This window comes from Lemur catta, chromosome 8 (genome assembly GCF_020740605.2).
Source record: "Lemur catta isolate mLemCat1 chromosome 8, mLemCat1.pri, whole genome shotgun sequence".
Classification (NCBI taxonomy): domain Eukaryota; kingdom Metazoa; phylum Chordata; class Mammalia; order Primates; family Lemuridae; genus Lemur; species Lemur catta.
The window spans coordinates 52,058,151-52,079,245 of NC_059135.1; the positions used below are offsets into that span (position 1 = coordinate 52,058,151).

Below are 21,095 nucleotides of genomic sequence, written 5' to 3' on the forward strand. Positions count from 1 at the left end.
AGATCCACTCAGGCATTTACTTGATAGTTGATCAAGTTTTCTGTTTTCCTGAGGGTCTGTAGCAGGGGAAGTGGATGACAGCAGCAGGCCTCCACCTCTGCCCAGCCCCCATGCCTGTATGTACTGATTCACGTTACTTAGGCCCTGCCTTACACAAGGGGAATGGAGTCCCTGCCTGCTGGCAGCCCTGGGCAAAGTAGAGGGCTCTCAGTCACTAATCCTTGGATACGCACTTCCAGAAATTGTGCCCATGGCCTGGCATCATGAAACTGCTCGTGCCACTAGACTCACACCTTAGAGAATTTTGAGTCTGAAAGGTCCTTAGACATCATCTGTCCCAGTACTCCTCCATAGGAGCACCTCTGGTGTTTTGGGTGGGACTGTAGGAAATTCCACATCCCTGGCCCCACCCATGACCCTATAGGCCCCTCCTCCCACTGTTCCCACCCACTGCTTCCCACCCGCAACTGGAAATGCCTCCACACATTTTCAGCAGCTACCTGAGCTGAAAACGTCGTGTCCAGCCCCGTTCTATCATTTTACAGTTAGACAACTCGCGATCTTTTCATGCTTCCTTACTCTTCACCCAGCAAAATCGGGACCTGAATGAAGTTCAGATTTTACAATGAAGCAAGTTTCTGATATATGCCTCTGTTTTTCATTCTTTCAACAGATACTTCTTTCTCAGAGTTAACATGGTGTGTGTTGCAAATGTAAGTCTGAACCTTCCAGTTGGGCCAAGAAAAAATCATGAGTATTTTCAGATCGTTCTATACATAACTCAAGGTTTCCATATAGTGTTTTCTGCACACATTCCATTGCCGTCCACCTCGTAGAGCCCCGTAGGAATGGAAAACCTGACTTTCCTCCCTCTGCCCTGACTATCTCTATGCTTTTGTCAGGCATCTTCTGAGAGAGTTATTGTTGCCCCACTAAGCGTGGAGGACAGAAACAAAGCATTTTGGCATAGAAATGGATCTGCAGCTGACTTGAGTGTATATTATTTATCCTGCATGGGCCCCAAAATCATATTTCAAAAGTCATTTGCCTTAGACGCCTGACCTGCTCTCTTCACTGACACTTGTAACTTTCTCCCTACACACTTGAATGCTCTGTAAATGACAAGAAAAGTCACTTAGCCTAATTATCAGTGCAGTTAAGAGCTTTTATCTCTTGAGCAACTCTTTTCCTTATTACTAAGTATGCTAGTATTTAGTGATGCTTTCAAACAGAATTTTCCTAAAGGACTCTCAAGTTCCATGAACAATTATTTTTTTGGCGGTGTCTAGAATAAAGTTAACTGGATGGAAATGCTGATCTCCACTTGTCACCGTACCAAACAGCTATAGTACACCTTGTGGGAAAGAGAAACACTTAATTTTTTAAATTTAGGGTTTTTTTCCTTGCTTGCTTCTTAAGCAAAACCGATGTAGTTTCTTTTTCTGCAGCAAAGGAGGAAGGAACAAACAACAAATTAATCAGACAGGAAGCGAATACCCACAGAAGGACGTCTGCCTCTGACTCAGTATGTCACAGTTAACAAGAGGCCAGAGCTTGTCCAAAATGGCTGTCTGAAAACGACCCCACGTTTGCGTTAGAAGATGATGCCCTTCTCAGGGACAGTGTTCTCGCGTGGCTCTTGTCTCACTTGCTCACTGTTGGCCTGTGTCCCCGATCATGGCTTCCTACAGTACCCTTTAACGGTAAGAGAAATGATACTCGAACTAAATGTATTTCCTTTATCAGCTAAATGGCTGGTAATGGGCCATAGCATGTTGAGATAAAACTGTTTAATTTTTCAGTAGAAGATCATGCAGTCTATTCCTATTGCCCAGAATGCTAGTTTTACCACTAGGGTGATTGTGGGTGATTCATTACTTTGATTTTGAGAAAAAGTGTAAGCAGGATTTTCAGTAGAAATTTTCCTGACCACTAGAAAAGTTAGGATCCACAGGAATCCTTTCCCCGTTTTCCCATTTAATGAATGGGGGTGTCCGTCAGTAAACATGTGCTTTCGCTGTGTGGTACAGTCGTCCACACAACTGCCTCTGAATCTTGGGTTTGGCCAGCAATAGTAAGTGCTTTTAAAGTAAAAGGAATCAGCGGAGGCTTCAAACGAAAATACTGTGGAACTAAGCCTTTGCAGTTCTGTTGCTGCAGAACGTGTTACTTAAGTTCAAATCCCAAACTAAACCCTTTCTAAGCCGTCTTTTAGAATAATTCTGCTTACATTGTAACAGTGCAGTGTACAAACACTATTGCAAATCAAATTCTGTAGCACCTGTTATAACTATATACATTTAATGTGATTAATATTTTGGCATAAAATATTGTGATTTTAAACTTTCAAGCCATATATACTCAGAGACCTACAGAGCAGAATTAGGGAAACTTTTTGTATTAAAAATATTTTTTTCTAGGATGTTATGAAAAAGTAACTTGACTTACGTTCCTTTTTCCCCATGAAGAAATAAAATAAAGCTTTCAAAAGTTAAGAAGGCACATACAACTTTATTCAATAACTACAAGTTCTTTTAAATAATTTAGTGGCAGACTGGGCACAATGGCTCACACCGGTAATCCCAGCACTTTGGAAGGCCAAGGTGGGAGGATCACTTGAGGGCAGAAGTCTGAGACCCCGTCTCTACAAAAAAAATAAGATAAAAAATAGCTGGGTGTGGTGGCATGTGCTTATAGTCCTAGCTGCTCAGGACGCTGAGGCGGAAGGATTGCTTGAGCCAAGAGGTTGAGGCTGCAGTGAGCTATGATGGCATCACTGCTCTCTAGCCCAGGCAACAGAGTGAGACCCTGTCTCAAAAAAAATTTTTTTTAATTTAAAAAAAGAAAATGGAGAAGTGATCAATGAAGAAAAGGCTGCAGAAGGATTTTAACTAAGAAAAGTAGGCCGGCTTGGTAGAGAGAAAGATGAAAGGCAGGGGAAAGAATAAGAGAGAATTGTGAGAAAGGAAGATGAGAAAATAGGGAAAGCTTTCGAGGGGATTAGTGTGGAAGCTGTACTCTCACAATCCACTTGGAGATGGTACGATTTCTAGCATTCTAGAGTATAATGGGTTAACTTCATAAAGTTGTGTTACTTCTGAACTGAAGCATCATCTAGTCAAAACTCTTCTTTTTGTAGGTCTAAAGAGGCCAAATGATTTACCTAAAATCAGGTTTTCTAAGGCTCTTTGAAAAATTTATTCATGGGTTAATTGTTCACAGCTCCTTACTCCAAAAGCTAGATTTTTAAAAGTTACAGATACTCTGGATGAAATGAAATATTCAGAGAACTCCCTGTGGTGAAAATGAGTTCTTGGGGTCCAGCAGCAATTTCACTCTGATCTTTGATGAAATCAAATTGTAGATCTGGCCTATAGGCTGGAAGTTCCCCAACCTATGCTAAAATATAATATAAGAGGAAATGACCTACCTAATTCCTGGACCCCTCAAGTTTTATGCCCTTTTGAATTCTATTTAACATTTCATGAACACATCATTTACTTTGGCAGTTTCTGGCTATTTAAATTGTGATACGTTTCTGGTTTAAGGTTTGATTCATTTTGTTTTTCCAAATTGTCATACATGTACTTACTGAAAAGAATATTTCCCCTGGACTGTCATAAATACCTCTGTCTGCATTTTGCAACCATTGGTCCTGAAAATTAAAAGTGAAAAAAAAAATGCTAAAATAAGGACTGTTTTAATCAGTATGCTTTTCTGTGAAATTTAAAATGCCCCTTATATACATCTCCCTTCACCATTTATCTATAATACAGAGGTTTGCATGGGGGTACACACGTGGGCTAAGGTTTAAATCAGCTCACGGTTTCTTTTTCTCATGGTTAAATGGGAAAGACAGTAACATTTATTGACCACTTACTATGTCTTAGGCTGTTTACTTTTGCTTATTTTATTTTTTAAAAATGGTTAATACTTACTAAGTATTGTCTCATGTAACTCTTGAAAAACCCTATTAAGTAAATGCTATTATCCCCATTTGATTTCCGAAACTAGACTTAGAGAGGCTAAATCATTTGCCCAAGGCCACCTAAAAACTAAGGAAGCTTTCTGAATGGCAAGAGCTTTTTCCACAAGTGCAGTTTGGAGGCAATATAATAAATGGTACGATTTCTTGAGGTTCTTTTCTGGTTCTGGGGATCTGGGATTACAAATACTTTGCTTTAAGTGTCACAGCAGCAGTAAATGTCTTTAAAACAAATAATCTCAAGTAAAGTATTTTCCATTTTAAATCTTGGCCTTTTTCGGAAGGAAATTTGGTGACACTTCTGCTTATATTAAAGGGCTATTCTTTCAATGATAAAATGAATACAATATGTCAAATGTGTTGACATATATGCCGTGTGCGTGCGTGTGTGTGTGTGTGTGTGTGTGTGTGTGTGTGTGTGTAGTGGAGAACAATGGCAGATCTTTTTTCTTTTTTTTTTTTTTTAATTTATTTTATTTATTTTTTTCTCAGCTACCAATGGCAGATCTTAATTCTCTGGTACAGGTCATTGAACACTGCCTATGAAAAGAAGTTTTTTTAACCCTCTAGTAGAACCAAATGTGTTGCTGACAATTTAGGAAGGCTTTAGCTTTGAGATTTGAGCCCCTTAAAGAAATGGGAAGTAGTGAGAGAAAAACCAACACGTTTTAGCTGTGTGGATAAAGTAAAAAAAGCTTTCCTTTCCCTTTCCCTCAGTTAAATGACAGATTAGTCATTTCGCTAACCTGCATTTTCACCATTAAAAGGGTCTTGGGTGTGTATGAGTTTGTATTCCTTTTTAAATTAAATATGTATAATAGTGGATTAAGAAATAATTTTGCTTTATAGCAACCTTTATTTCCCCAGCAGTTACTCTTACAGTAAAATGGTTTGTGCCCAAGCTCCTAGACAGCCAATCTTAATGACATTATAGATGCTTCAAAATGTCTTCTTTGAAAAATGCCTTTCTCACCCCTCTCAAAACAAATCAACTCTTTATCTGAAAGAACTCTAAAAGAAGCATTTTTTAAATAGCCAAGGACCTTATAAGTACAGCAAAGACTTAAACCTTTACCATTGAGAAGACAACCTAAGCAGAAGTCACTTAAGATCCTGTTTTAAATGATGGTCAACTGAGAAAAGAGCAAGTGTATTTTGAGAAAGGAGGGATTCCGTGTTCAGCAAGTGAGTGTTCCACATTCAGCTCCAGTGGAGAATAACGATGAATAATAACTAGTGGGTGAGGCTGTTGATTTGCTTATAAAGTAAAGCTTGTTTCTCTTTTCTGCCTCTTGCTTCCTCTGGGGTCCAGCTGCCCTTTCTGTTTCCCCTCTTGTATGGATGGCCTCATTGCTCTGAGGAGGCCCGGCAGCCTGGGGAGAGGAAGAGTAGCAATAATAGAAACAAACCTTTCTGCAAAGGTATTAAAAGTTTCTAAAATGGCCCAACGACATGCTGGGGGGAGGGGTGGGGAGAGGCGGAGATGTTGCACAGTGACTCGCATCATCAAATAGAAACTCCGGGCAACTGCAGCTGTGAAAAGATCGTGTTAAAGAAACAGGATGACTGTGGTTTACTGTGAGCATCAATTTTCCTGTTGAGCATTTTTACAGGAAGTTGCAGAACAAAGCCAAATTCATCTTAATTAGTTGTAATGGTTTTCAGATCTTAAATACATCCAATGAAGTTTGCATCATGGAGGAGTCTCTGAAGAATAGAATCAAGAATAATTAGAAGTAGGAATCCCAAAGCTGCATGCTTTTTAAAATTCAGGATTTTAGCAGCAATTGGAGTTTGCTAAGTGATTTTATTTTTGCAATGTAACTTAGAGTGGATTCATTGCCTTTGCAATGAGTGCCCCTGCAATCATTTTTTATGGTTGTAATAACTCAGTATGAATTTAAGAAACTTTTCGCATTAAAATGGTGTTGAGTTACATGTATTATAAATTTTCTTCTGTTAATATTTCTTGGTCAAACAATTGTATATGTATGTGTGTGATACATGTAAATAGAGAGAGAGAGAGATCTGTGTGTGTGTGTGTACTTGCAAGCTGGAAGGATATATACATAAAAATAATAGGAGTTATTAGTAATCCCCAACCATTCTTCATCTAAAATCTAATTATTGTTGAGTACTTCTGTGGGTAAATACAACTTTAGTGTTTTATTTTCATCTCTGTGTATTGTTGTGGTGTCCGTTCTCTACAACTCTCCTTCTGGAAGCAAGAGGAAAACAAATCTCAAAAAAAACCCACAAATAAGTGTAACCTGAAGAAGCCAAAAGCACATGAGAAATACATACTGAAACTGAGTTAAAACATTATATATAAAGTAAGATGTAAACGAGTGTAAACAAAAATAAGACAAAGAATAGAAAATAATGAGGGCAAGAGAGCAGATGGGTCTCTGAATCTGTCCAGTTTTATTATTTCTGATACTGTCCTCCTGCCCTAATCCCACATGTGCATCACATAAAATCCCCCTGTATTGATTCAACCATTTCAGATAAAAAAGTTCACTTTTCCCCCATTCATTTTAGGTAGGATAGTATTTAAGGATTACTTTTAGCAAAATTTATGTAGAGCAAATTGCTTTATATTTTTGGATACTCCAAAATCGTGATAAACATAACTGGATCAAGCTGCTCCTGTTGTCTCTGATAGAACCCTCCTCATGCAGGATGAGAGCCTGGCCTTCCGGGGATTGTCAGCTGTGTTCTCTGCGGGACTGTGGGAAATCACTCTCTTCCTCATGCCATTCTGTAGTGTGGCCCTCACGTGGTGCAATCTAGAATGAATTTTAAGTTGGCCATGAAACTAAGAAACAGCTTATTTAAATAACTAGCCCATAGTTTTGATCCCAAGGAGATCGATCATTTTACTTTCAGGGAAAATTCTGCTTTCCTAGATGAACACATTGAAGAGGAAACCATGCATTTCTGGGACACATCTGGATTGAACCGTGGGCTGGGGTTGAGCCTCTAGCTGGCCATGCCGTTAGGGAGAATACGTGCCCTGTACTGGTGGGGAGCGGGCCAAGCCAGTCTCTTTCTCCCAGGGTGTCCCATTGTAACTCACGTGACATGTTTGACAAATGGGTACAGGCTGCAAGATGCCCTGGTTGGCCTGGGATCAGTGTGTGATCCTTGATGTGAGTGTTAAACCTTGATGTTGAACTAGTAACACTGTAGGAAAACCAACAAAGCCATTCATTCACAGAACTAGGAAATCCAGAATTTCCAAATACTGATGTATATTTGTGTGTGAGAGTGTATATGTATGTGGGCAGGCAACAAAGAACCAATAACTGAATTTTTAAAGTCATTTATGCAAATTATTCTACTCTGTTCTCTAAACCCATAAAGCCATTTCCTTTACAAAAGATTTATCAGTAGATCTCTCGCCTTACCTCAACTATTTTTCACCTAATATTTGATGGTTTTTGAATGATTCATTTTGTTATTAAATAAAGCATTGGCAATCACTCACATACTCTAGGGTTCGGGCTGATTTTTTAAATTTTTTTAATGTGTGACAATCTAGAACTATCTTGGGTAAGAAATAAATTGATGGATATTTTATTCAAAAGCCATTATCTTGTCATATCCTTAATAGATAATAGATGAACATGGATTGTTAATAATGTAAATTCACCCACTAGGACTGCCGTAATAAAATACTACACACTGGGCAGATAAATAACAGAAATTTGTTTTCTCCCAGTTCTGAGGGCTAGAAGTCCAAGATCAAGGCGTCAGCAGGTTTGGTTTCTCCTGGGGTCTCTCTTCTTTGCAAAGGCTGCCTTCTCACTGCGTCCTCACATGGTCCTTCTGCCTGTGCACATATCTGATGTCTCTTCCTCTTCTTGTAAAGACTCCAGTCTTATTGGATTAGGGCCTCACCCTGATGACCTCATTTTAACTTAATGACCTCTTTAAAGACCCAATCTCTAAATACAGCTGCATTCCGAGGTCCTGGGGGTTAGGGCTTCAACATATCAATTTGCAGGGACCTAGTTCAGTCCATTACACTGTATATGAAACCATGAGAAACTCAACACACCAGGTGAACATTTTAGAAAGTCTGGCTTTTCTGCCTATGAAGAACATTATCTGAACATTGAAATTCATCCTCAGTGCCTGGGATGAGGTTGGGTGGGAGGGCAAGGCTTAGCAGAGGGGTAGATGTATGACCTGCCAACTGTCGGGAGCCTGACTAGGGGTGCAGAGTGGGACGCAGCACACAGCTGATTCTGATGCAGGAGATGACAGGCTGCCCTTGGGGAACTGCTGCCCTCCCTCCCCTTGTTCTAGGGCCCTTCCTGGCCCTAGGACAGAGCCTCCCTCCTGCCATGTTGCCATCTCCAAGGGAAGAACCAAATGCAGTCAGGCCCAGTCATCAGTTGACCTCATTCCCACCCCATGCAGCTCTACTCACCGCTACTGGGCAAAGCCTGAGCCCTTCAACTCAGCCCCCAGGTCCATCCCTCCTCTGCCACGCACTTGGCAGCTTACGCACCAGCAGGACCTGTCCTCACCCTCAAGGAGGACAGATCCGAGACCTGTCCACTAATGGTGTGCTCTCCCAAGCAGTACTGAAAGCTTGCCACGTACCATTCCACTTAATCTTCCCAACAACTCTCCACTTATCAGATGGGAAAGAGAGGCCCAGAGAAGTTAAATTCTTGTCCCAGGCTTAATAGGTAGCGGAGCAAGGATTCGGAACCAAACTTCCCTGACCCAGGTCTCATGTTCTCACTTTTTCATTCCATAAACCACACCAGTAAAGCCCAAAGGACTCCTATGACGACTCCTATGACAGTTTTTAAATGCATAAAATAAAATACAGAGAATTTCAGAGGAAAATAATTATACTAAAATATGTACTTCTTTATTAATGGTTTAAACAATAAGATTTAGCGACAGATCTAAACATTGCCAGAATTTTCAAAATTGTTGACCTGCAATTGTAAGATGATGTGAAAATATAATATGTGAAAAGTACACGGTGAAAGAATTGCAGGTATTATGGTTTGTGACCTACACTCATAATTGAAGGAAATGCTAAATTTCAATTATCGCTTAGTAGAAATAATAGCAACTTTTTTTTCATCCAAGTTCATGACCCCTTGAATTCTGTCCACTGACCCTGCAGGTGGAGGATCCAGGCAGGAATGCTGGTCCGTGTCCTGGTGCCAAGGCCTTTAGTAAGGTCCAGCTCTGACTCTGATGTGGGCGGTTAACTCCATGAGAGGAGGGAAGCCCCCGTTCTCCCAAAGCCTTCCGGGCTCTACTTCACTGGGGAAGTAGGAGGTGGTTAGGAAAATAAGTCCTAGTACTTAACGCTGGCAAGGCCCCCTGAACTAGGGCTGATTCTTTTGCTCAAACCTCACAATGCATTAGGGGTGATGCTGGGGTCCATTCCAATGGTAAGCACTTGGCTAAGTAGCACAAAGATAGCAAAGGCTGATCCTTGAGTGCACCAAAGATAAGGGTTCACCACACACAGCCCCACCCCACCCCTTCTCATCCATGTGATACCTGGTTCTTTCACTCCACACCCTACTTTGCACCAGGTATTGGGAGACGAGGTGGAGTCCACAGGCTGGTGGGAAGGCAACCAAGGAGTGCGCCTGGCATGGAGCACCATGAGCTTGGTGCTCCTTTGATCCATGGGGTGAATGAGGTGGCAGGATCAAAGTCTGGGTTTTCTCACGCATTTCCCTAGAGACCCCCCAGCCTGTAGAAATCCAGAATGTGCCCAGCAGCTATTCAGCTGAAAAGGAACAAGGAGTACGTGGTGATCTGTCACCCCCTTTTGGCACTGAAGTGGGAGTGGGCATGGTTCATCTGGAGGGGAGTGAGAGGTGGGGGCAGGGAGACAAGTGTGCAGAAGTGGAGGAGGAGGGCACTTGGTTCTGCACCAGCCAGGGGAAAGTGAGAGCGCTCACCCGCAGATCCTCTCCGGGCTGTTATTTAAGGTAGCCTGGAGGGGAAGGCCCGCACTTCTTGCAAGACCCTGAAGCCTTTGATAGCTTCTTGCTTCCTGAGCCTTGGTTTTGCCAGCTTTTGTTTCTGCAGTCTGGCCCTGGCCCCAGCCCCAGCTGCTGCTATTTCTCCCACACTAGCCCTCTGGACCACAAAGTTAGCATAGTCCCCCCTGGAGTGGTGGTCCAGAAGTTTATTTATGTCAGTTATGGCACAGACCGTACTAAAATAGCAAAAACAGAGAATTGTAAAATAATTAAGGAGCCCTCTCAGGGTGGCAGTCCCCTGAAGGGGTCCCCAGTCCACAGTGTGGCCCTTAAGCTATGCAGGACAGAGGTTTAATTTGGAGTCTATAACCAGAGACACAGGAGAACCACATCCATGAAAAGTTTCTGTTAGTTGACAAGAAGCCACACCTTCCTAGGTGTTAGGATGGCAGAATGACAGAAGGTTAGTTGGTGAACATGGATCAGATAAAATAGAGTCTTGAGGGACATTTCATCCACCAGGCATATGGCTGGACTATTCCCTGGAGCCCAGCTCTCAGGCCCGCCACCGGGCAGGTCAGGCTACCCCTCTTCCTTGGTAAGCCGCCTTCCCCAGCTCGGTTAATAGCTTTGATCCATCTAGCATCCTTCACAGTTAGTTGGTCCCAAATTCAGTTAACATCCCTGTCCTTCCTCCCGGTCCTCGGAGACGCCTGACTCTGAGGCCTCTGACCGTGCCGTCTGTGGCTGGAGAGCCGCTTTATAGAGGGCCACCCGCCACAGGCCGCAGGTACCCAACCTTGCTGGCAGCGCCCGCTTGGCTCGTGGAAACAAAAGGTCATGCAGAAAGGACCAACTTAAGGAACGCATTTGGAAGGAATCCTGTCTGAGACAGTCTCTTACTGAAAAACAGATTCCAATCTAGTTAGCAGGTGAGCTGTGGCACTAATTAGCCTGCCAAAAAATGCTTATTAGATCATTAAAAGGACATGATTTGAACGAATTGCCACAAGGCTTTTTAGGGAATGACTTAATTTCTGAGTCTCAGTGTGCTCACCTGTGAAATGAGCACTGTCAAGCCAGCTTGGGGTGTCATTGCAGGAGTGACAGACAGTGCGAGTGTGGCGCCTGGGTCCAGCTCATTCTCCATAAACCACAGCTGCTGTTGCTGCCATGGAAGTTTTAAAAATTGCAATTTCCAGACAGCCCACTTGAAACGGAACTGTTCCAAACTGTGTTCTTGTTTCCCAGCAGCCATGATGAGTCCAGCAGTGACCTTGTGGCTTTTCCATTCCATTTCTGTTCACAGAAAGCAAACCATCTAGCATTATTTTAATAGAAGGTTATTTGTTTCAAGGTATAAATTTTCCACATTAACTTTTAGTGATTAAATGAAATTAATATATATATATATTTTTTTAGACAGAGTCTCACTTTGTTGCCCGGGCTAGAGTGAGTGCCGTGGCGTCAACCTAGCTCACAGCAACCTCAAACTCCTGGGCTCAAGCGATCCTACTGCCTCAGCCTCCCGAGTAGCTGGGACTACAGGCATGTGCCACCATGCCCGGCTAATTTTTTCTATACATATTTTAGTTGGCCAGATCATCTCTTTCTATTTTTAGTAGAGACGGGGGGTCTCGCTCTTGCTCAGGCTGGTCTCGAACTCCTGACCTCGAGCGATCCACCCGCCTGGGCCTCCCAGAGTGCTAGGATTACAGGCGTGAGCCACTGTGCCCGGCCTAATATTTTCAATTCTAAGAAATTGTTTTCTGCAATTAAGAGACTACTGAGAATTTCAAAAAATAATAATTCTGCTGTTTGAAACTTAGGACACATCTTCCGTGGAAATAATGTTATTCAGGTGGCCAGTGTCCCAGGCTGCCCACTGTTTAAGGGTCAGACTCTATGATAGAGCTTTAGTGCACAGGAATCGCCCAGGGATCTTGTCAAAATGCTGAAGCACATCCAGTGAGGGGCTGAGGGGCTGAGAGTCGATGTTTCTGGCAGCTCCTAGGTCAGCTCCCTATCCGGGACTACACTTTGCGTACCAAGGGTGGGGTGGGAGAAGCTGGCGTGACTTAGGGGTGAGAGCAGGGGGCGAGGCGTTGGCCAGGATGAGGGGTTCTGCTGAGGCTGAGGGACAGGACTCCAGGGATTGGGGGAAAGAGTTCACGGCTGGTGTAACTCTTTGGGTGCTTTGCTGTCATCTCTCCTGCCCCTTGTGTTTGCGAGGCTGACCCCTCCACCCTGCTAACCCCACCCACCCAGCCAGGGTCCCTAAACTCTCCCACCCAGCCACAGCCTTCCCTTTGTTCCCAGAGCAAGCACTCTGCAGACAGAGGTGCGTTTCTGGTGAGCAGCCGGAAGTCACAGGCCTGACTCCTCCCTGTTCACTTAGGTCTGTAAGGAAAGGCTCAGTGGCACAAGGATAGCAGTGGCTGGTCTTAGAGTGCACCAAAGATAATAAGGATCACTGCACACACCCCCATCTCATCTGCCTCCCTTTTCCCTTCCCCTTAGTGATCCTGTCTCCCCTCCCTGGGGGACTGTGAGAACTGTGAGGGCGGAACAAAGGTAGATGCCGGCGAATGTCACAATCTCCGCTAGAGAAGCAGAGAAGAAAAACCAACCAGTGTGGCATGGGGTGGGCAGGGCGGGAGAGCAAGAAAGGATTTTGTCCTGGAAATGAGTGAGGAAGAGGAGCCACTCAAGTGGGTTTGTTTTCCATCAAACTTGGCCGGGATACATTTGTACCAGTTGCATGAAAACCTTCCTGCTTTGCGCAGCTTGGGGCACTAGACGTGGCTTCCGTTCTCGCCAAGCACCTTGGCTCAGAACCATCCCCCCGACGCCCCCACCCTTAGGGTCCTTCTAGAACAGCAACGTTTTGGCAGGGAGGTAAAGGTAAGCCCGTCTCTCCTGAAGGTTGACCTATGTGAAGCTGTCACTTTGGTAGGAAAGGGGGGAGGACGATCGGCGCGGGGAATTACTAAGAAGTCTAATACATGACTGTGCTGTTTCTTTTTGTCTTGTTTTTACAGATTTATCAGCAAGACTGTTGAAAGCGTAACAGTCCAAGATGCCCGTCCCTCCCCCTCCGGCACCCCCGCCACCCCCTACATTTGCACTGGTGAGTATCCCCTCCCCATTCATTTTCTGTGCATACAGAAAACCAAATGAAGTCAAACCCTGGCACACCTGTATTTGTTCTAAATGCATTTGCATTCTGGCTTGCATGTGATACGGCAGGGTTTCCCAGTGCCCAGCATAAGCCAAACCCTGAGACCCAGCGAATGCAAACAACACGAGGGGTTTTGTTTGTGTAAGGTCTCCTGTGATGCATAGGACAAGCATGGAATGTGGGCTTTTAGGTTTCCTCTGCCGTGTCCAAGGAAGGAAACGTGCTGTCGTAAGACAGAGGTTCACAGAGCAGTTTTGAAACCAGCGTGCACTGTTCCCATTCAAGTGAGCTCAACGTCTAGCCTTTACACCTCTGGGCAGTGTAGGGGCCAAGGGAAACTTCCCCTTTGCCCTCTGAAGGTTTGCTGAAAAATCAACTCACAAAAGGCAGATTAATTGGACAAAGGCAGACAAATTTTAATCACGTGTACATGGGGAGAACCACAGAGTGATTACCCACTCCAAAAAGGGGTTCAGAAGCTTACATACCATCCTGGCAAAACAGGTTATGGGCGGGAGGAATTCTATTGATGGGATTACTAGGGAGAATGATTGGGTTAGGGAAGAGAAATTAACTTGTATACCATCTTGTTAAAGGGTCTGTTCATGGGTGGTTACCTTCTTGGTATTACAGGGAAGGTAAGAAAACACAATTGTTCTCCTGGGTGGGTGTGGATCTTAGGCAGATAAAGGAACTTCAGCTTCATCCTGTGCTTTGGGGACAGGAGATGCTCAGAGAGACCTTGAGGCTTCTTCAGTTCAGCATGTCAAAATACAATATTTTGGGGTGTTGGTTTCTGAGCCCCAACAGCAAGACGGTCCAGAAATCCAGGTCTCTGTCTTCAGTGCATCCATTAAAGTGTCTTCCAGTCTCACTCATTTCGTTTTTTCTGCCTTTTCCCTCTCCCACTCTGTTTTTGACAAATATCATCCCACCACCACCTCCACACACACTCACATCCCCCTTTAAATCTACGCTTGCATTTAGATGTCTGCCTCCCAAAAGAATTTCTTCACTGGACTCATCATGGTCCTTTGGTCGACCTGTCCAGGGAGGTTGGTGCACCCTCTTCCAGGAAGCCAGCCGCCCTCAGTGTGGTGACATGGAAAGGCTACGAGATGATTCCATGTCCAAGGCCTCCCCCAGCTGGTGAAGCCTTTGCCGCTAAGGGGCCTCCTCACACTGATGGTCCCTTCATTTTTCACATGGGGAAACTGAGGCTAAGAGAAGAAAAGTCCCTCGTCCCAGGTTACCATGGGACACATTTATATAATTCATCTGAAGTTGGCACCTAGTGGGAAGAACTGACCATTATTTAGCTCATTGTGACTCAAAGTGTGGTCTTCCAGCTACTGGTTAGGGTCCCCAGGGAGATAAGAACAGACATTGAGAGTAAGCATTTAAAAACATTTACAGCAATTTGATGGTGTTTTTTTGTCTGTTTCTAAGATTAAATTTCGTATCTTTTTTAAAACTAACTCATTTTTCTAATAATTAATTGTTATTTTATAAAAGTGTCAGTTCATGATGAAAAAAATTTTTTAAAACTGGTCCTTCACATGGATAAGTTGAGAAGCTCTGATCTGGCTAACAGAGCAGGATTAGTTTATCTATATTTCCCCAAAAGTGTGGGTTGTATAACACTGCTGGGTAGTACAGGGATTAATTTTTTAAATTTTAATGGTCATATATTTATTGTAATGTGTTCTAAAAATTATAACTAGCACATCTAACCCAGGTTTAATACTGAGCTAATTTAAAAGAAAACGTTCATTGAAAAACACTATAGTATGTAATATAGTGAATTGACTTAATGAAAAATATTAAATAAATAATGACATAGGTGGCATGAGAAGATGAGACAAATCATGAATGTTGAACCAGAATGACTGAAGTTTGGGAAACCCTTGTTTATCCTATTAACCCATTTCTAGCCATTGTTACCTAATTCAAAGCAACGTCCTGGATAAATAAGATCTAGAGATGAGAAAAAAGAAAGGTTGGTGGCCATCATAGGACACTGCCCTAGTGGAACAACACAATTAAGGGCCCTGGACACAAGAGAAGTTAGCACCCAAGGAGGTCAGGTGTCAAAGTAAATTCTGAGGCAGAACAGGAGGCCACTGAAGCTTGCTGACCCCAAACTGTTAAGAGATCCAATATGGACACATCACTTAACCTCTCTAGGCCTCAGGATTTTTTCATCCTTAAAATGAAGACAGTAGGTCATTTCAAAAGCTCTTTGCCAGATGTCCAAAGTATGTTGTTAAGTTGAAAAAACAAGTTTCAGAGCAATAGAGGGTAATCCTGTTAGCAAAAGCAAACTGTATGCACAGAACATTTCTGGAGAGACATCCGAGAAACTTTTAACAGTCTTACTTCAAGGGTGTGTTGGGGCTGATGGGGAAGGGGCATTTTAGGACCCACATTTACCGTCTGTCAGATTATAAGGAAGGCTCTGGAGTCAGACTGCCAGGGTTTGAACCCCAGCTCCTCCTATACTAACCAGGTGACTGGGACAAATGACTTAACCTCCCTATGCCTCAGTTTCCTTGTCTGTAAAACAGAAATAATAGCTCACAGGATTGATGAAGACTAAACGAAGTAATACAAATAAAGTGCTGAAAACAGTGCCTACCCCAGAATAAAAGCTATATAAATGTTAACAGTTATAAGCAAATAATAATTCATAATTTAATTATTTCAAGATATTTCCAACTTAAATTTTTTTTTTTTTTTTGAAATAGGGTCTCTCTCTGCTGCCCAGGCTGGAGTGCAGTGGCACAATCATAGCTCATTGCAACCTCAAACTCCTGGGCTCAAGCAATCCTTGTGCCTCAGCCTTCTGAATAGCTGGGACTACAGGCATGTGCCATCACACTGGGCTAATGTTTAAATTTTTTTTAGAGATAGGGTCTCACTATGTTGTCCAGGCTGGCCTGAAACTCTTGGGCTCAAGTGATCCTCCCATGTCAGCCTCCTGAGTAGCAGGGATTATAGACTTAAACCACTGTACGCGGCTTATACAGTAATTCTATTTAGCCTACTTTGTGGTTCTCCTGAGCTCTCCCTCTGCCTCTAACTCTGATAACAAAAGGTTAGGCACAGTGGTGTGAGTCTGTAATCCCAGCTACTCCGGAGGCCAAGGTGGGAGGATCACTTGAGCCCAGGTGTTCAAGGTTTTAGTGCACCATGACCACGCCTGTGACTCCACTGCACTTCAGCCTGAGTGACAGAGTAAGACCCTGTGTCTAAAAAAAGAAGCAGAAGAAGAAGAAAAGGCTAGGTGAGGGATCAAGCCCTGCATTTCCCCAGCTTTACCTACTATGGCCCTAACTGGCACGTCTAGAATCACATCCCTTCATCTGTTTCAGAAAGGCTGGGGCCAGCCCAGGACTCTCAGGTCTGCAGGAAGGACCCCTGGGTTTGGGGCAGCCACTCTCCCTGGGACCACGCAAGACCAAGCCAGTTTCTGAGTGTAACAGACACAGGCAGATGCCTACTTCCAGGTCCATATGCTGGACTCTTAGGGTCTCCACTCCCTAAAGTAACCCTGGAGGAATGAGATCCCAATTTCATAGTAAGGATGTTTCCCTGGAATTCTGGAAATACAAGAAAATACCCAAGCATATTAAAGCAGCACCTTTGTCCATAATGCAGTTTCCTGTAAACTAAGCTTTCCAAGGAATTAAACATTGGTCACACTTAGGCCAATGGGACATGGAGGAACTTTGGGGCATAATGAAAATGTTCTATGTCTTGATGGTGGTTACATGACTGTATATGTTCTTCAAAACTCAGAACTGTCAACTAAAAGGATCATTTCACTATATGTAAATTATATCTCAATAAATCTGACTTAAAAAGAAAAAAAGCATCTTTGGCAATGGAGGCAGATGAAATTACTTTCTAAAACTTTTGTGGGTTTTTGAAAAAAATACTGCTGACCCTTTTAGCTAGAGACAATTTTTCCCTTGCACCAGGTTAGTTCTAAAAGATGGGAAAGGGAAACTATTCTTCAGGCACGTTCTGGTGAATGAAGCCCAGCAGTGCCCTGCAGAATCCTCCCAGACTTAAAATTCCCTTCTTGTGTCTATCCATGTAACCTGGCCCTGTTGGTTACAGCCAGATTGTGGTCTGAATTTTCAGAGACCTTAATCAGGGATTGACTCATCCTGCCTTAAAAATGAATGTAATTTATTGCTGCATCTGCTCCCAAACATCTGGGTCTTAGAAAAAATGATATGGAGTCTAAAACTTATGGAGGATTTACAACCTATCACCAGAACCTTAATATGAAGTTTCCAATACCCTACTCGTCCCAGCTGAATGTTAGAATGCATGATTTTAATCCAAAAGATGAATATTAAGTGTGTATGGCTTCCTTTCAGGCCAATACAGAGAAACCTACCTTGAATAAGACAGAGCAGGCTGGGAGAAATGCTCTCCTCTCTGATATCAACAAAGGGAAGAAACTGAAGAAGACAGTCACCAATGACAGAAGTGCACCAATATTGGACAGTAAGTGAAAAAAGCTATTTTCCATGGAGGTAAATGGCGTATGGCCTAATAATCAACCCTACCCCTCCCAGAAAAAAAAAATTTTGGGGGGGGTGCTGGTTAACAACAGCTGCAAAGCTAGCAAAATAAAAGACTGTATCACCACTGCTTTGGCTTGGATTCCCTTGTAATGCTGCAGGAAGCCAATATAATAATTCTTTGTCCAAGACATACACAGCAGTGATTCTCTGCACTATTCACAACACTTTCTGGAGATTAACCCGTTGCTCCTGACACCACAGTTCAGGAGACAGCATGAAATATGGAAAGAGCCCTAGCCCTGGAATCACAGGATGTGGGTTCGAGTCCTGGCACATCCCTCACATACCATCTCCAAGCCTGATTGTCTTCATTTGTAAAGTGGAGATGATAATACCTGTTCTGCTGACCTCACAGGTTTCTTGTGAGCTTCAAATGAGATAATGCTTGTAAAAGTGTTTTGTTGTCTGGAAAATGTAATTCAAGTGTAAGATATGATTATTGGGAGCTTAGACAGAGAGAGGAAATGAGATCACAACTTTGCTTATGTACCCATCTAAATCTGAGATACTTTCAGGAACAAGGCAGGGTGTGTATAAACAAGTAAGTACCCACAACACAAGGCTACTTATTAACATTTACAACGGGACAAAAAATTATCCGTGACTAGGATCTACTGGTAATTAATATCAGGTTTCAAGACTGTCTCCTCACAGTCCTAGACCTTTCCACTGCCCACCAGATGTCCCCAAGATTTGTCCTAGACTAAAGATCCCATGTGGATTCAGTAGGAAATACATTGAGCTCCCCACATCACCAGATGGCACTACGTAGACAAGTGAATAATGAGGCAGGATTTTAGCAAAGTGGAGGAATGGAAAAGAGAAAGACCATGATAAGGCCTTTGAACATTGCGCTGTTACCAGGCAAGCTGGTGCAAATGAGAACACATCACTTCTCAGAAAGGAACTGTGGGCTTTGTGACTGTTGACTTCACCCAGTCTGACCTCTAGGTCAGAATGCCCACAAAACTGATGTGGTTATTGTATAATCCTTTAGTCCTTATGATAAGTGTCACGAGATTCTCCCTGGAGGGGAGCCCAGCAGACTCACTTATATCTGGGGAGCCTTGGTCCAGCAGCCATCTGAGTTGTGGTCCCTGGTATGGGGCCAGAGGAGCTGCCGCCCTCTGGGACAGAGGCCAGCCATTCCCTCCACGACAGGAGGGAGCCTAGGGCCCTGTCGAAGGAGACTGGACAGTCTGGACCTATTCCTGAATCCTCTAGTAGAAACGTATTGTATTCCTCAAGGTTCACTTCTCTCCCCGCATTAAACGGGAATAATGTTAGTTCTTCTCCCTTCCAGCTAGCTCCATGATGTTTAATAATGTGCTTTATTTGATGGAAACAAGATATAGTCCAATGCATGCCCTTGCAGTCCAGGCACTTATTTGGACTCCTAAACTGCTGTCTCAAGGTCTTTGCAAGCAGCAAAGTTCATCCATGGTTTTGTATCTGTTTGCATGTGAAATTTCCCTAGGCTCTATGTCAAAATGTTGACCATGGTTATGGATGATAGCTCTGGACTTCAGCCCTGTCCTGCAGTTTAAATGACCATATGTCTACCAGAAAATGCAACATAAATTTTTTGTAACTTTTTAATTTAGAAGATACAGCAAAGTGGCTTATTAGATATCAAGTAAAATTTCCTGATGCCAATGATAACCAATTACAAAATATAACAGGAAAACCATCCCTTTCACAATTTCAACAAATAAAAATGCATTTAAAGTAACCCTAACAAGAAACGTGTATAACCTATTTCATGAAAACTACAAAACTTTACCAGAAGCTCCAGAAGACATGAATAAGAGGGAAAATATACCATGTCTCCAAATGTGAAGTATAAATACCATAAAAGTGTCAGTTTTCCCAGATTACTTTGTAGAGTTCATGTAATACTTATCAAAGACTCAACATGGTTTTTGGGAGATAGAACTTCAAATAATGTTTAACCTCATATATACAAACATACATACATACATGAATACATACATTGTTATGAAATAATTTTTTAAAGAGGTTATAATCATGGCTCTCACACAGATACAAAATAAACGTGTGTCAAAAATTTTATTTAACTAGTTAATGAAGGAACCAATATATTACCAGTTCAAAGAAGAATACAACGTACCTCACATATATAAACACGAGTGCTAAAATGAATTTATAATTAAGTGCAAAACAGGTCAATAATCAATTGTATTCCACTGAACACAACCAATTAGCATTTCTTTGGACAAATATCATTTGCATTAGGATCAGTTTTCTGCATCTTACAGTTATAAAATACTGTACCTCAAAGACAATGGGAAATAACCGACAAGGCTAGACAGGATACTCAATAATCTTTTCCTTTCTTCTTTTTTATTCATTTCCTATTTCAAAATCTTTAACATTTTTTTGCAAATACATGCAAAATAAAATGAAATCTTCATAACTTCTCAAATTGCAAAGAATTTAAAAATTGTCAAAGCCTACCACTGGCCTTTGACAATTGTAAATCAACCTAAAAGACATCAAAGAAATGGGTAGTTAAATTATAATATATTCATGTTCTAAAATACAATACAATCTTTAAACTCATGTTTTCAAAGAATATTTAGTGACATAGGAAATAATAACAGTGTTTTTTTTTTTTTTGAGACAGAGTCTCGCTTTGTTGCCTGGGCTAGAGTGAGTGCCGTGGCGTCAGCCTAGCTCACAGCAACCTCAAACTCCTGGGCTTAAGCGATCCTACTGCCTCAGCCTCCCGAGTAGCTGGGACTACAGGCATGTGCCACCATGCCCAGCTAATTTTTTCTATATAGATTTTTAGCTGTCCAAATCATTTCTTTCTATTTTTGGTAGAGACAGGGTCTCACTCCTGCTCAGGCTGGTCTCGAACTCCTGACCTCGAGCGATCCACCCGCCTCGGCCTCCCAGAGTGCTAGGATTACAGGCGTGAGCCACCGCGCCCGGCCGGAAATAATAACAGTGTTAAGTGAAAAAAGCAGGCTAAAAACTGCTTAGTGAATTGGCTCTTAAATTAAAGAAAAAACATAAAATGAAAAAATACAACTCAATGGTAGATATTTACAAGGAGTAAAATTATGATATTTTATTTTCTTGTCTTTATTCCCTTATTATTTCTTTATTCTTTTTTACTATTTCCTTTCTTCTTACCTTTTATTGCATCTCTCTCTCCCTTGGGACCAGCTTTCTTTGAAGATCCTTTTATTTGCCAAAGCTTAGGATACAGAACAAATAGATATTAACCCATATGGCAGCCAGTGAAGGGCGGGTGAGGTAGGGACAAATTGTCCTCTGTTCTTATTTCTTCCTCCACTGGGCCTGGAACTGGCCTGGAGCGGGAA

General features: G+C 42.5%; 1 protein-coding gene across 1 annotated transcript in view; it reads left to right on the top strand.

Annotated features, from left to right (window-relative positions):
• Positions 1-21,095, top strand: part of WIPF1 (WAS/WASL interacting protein family member 1) — a 62,653-nt gene that overhangs the window by 27,513 nt on the left and 14,045 nt on the right. The window contains 4 exon segments of the mRNA XM_045558935.1: positions 674-713; positions 1,449-1,703; positions 13,002-13,090; positions 17,533-17,662. Coding sequence (XP_045414891.1) covers positions 13,040-13,090; positions 17,533-17,662 — 181 coding nt within the window. The 5' untranslated portion in view covers positions 674-713; positions 1,449-1,703; positions 13,002-13,039.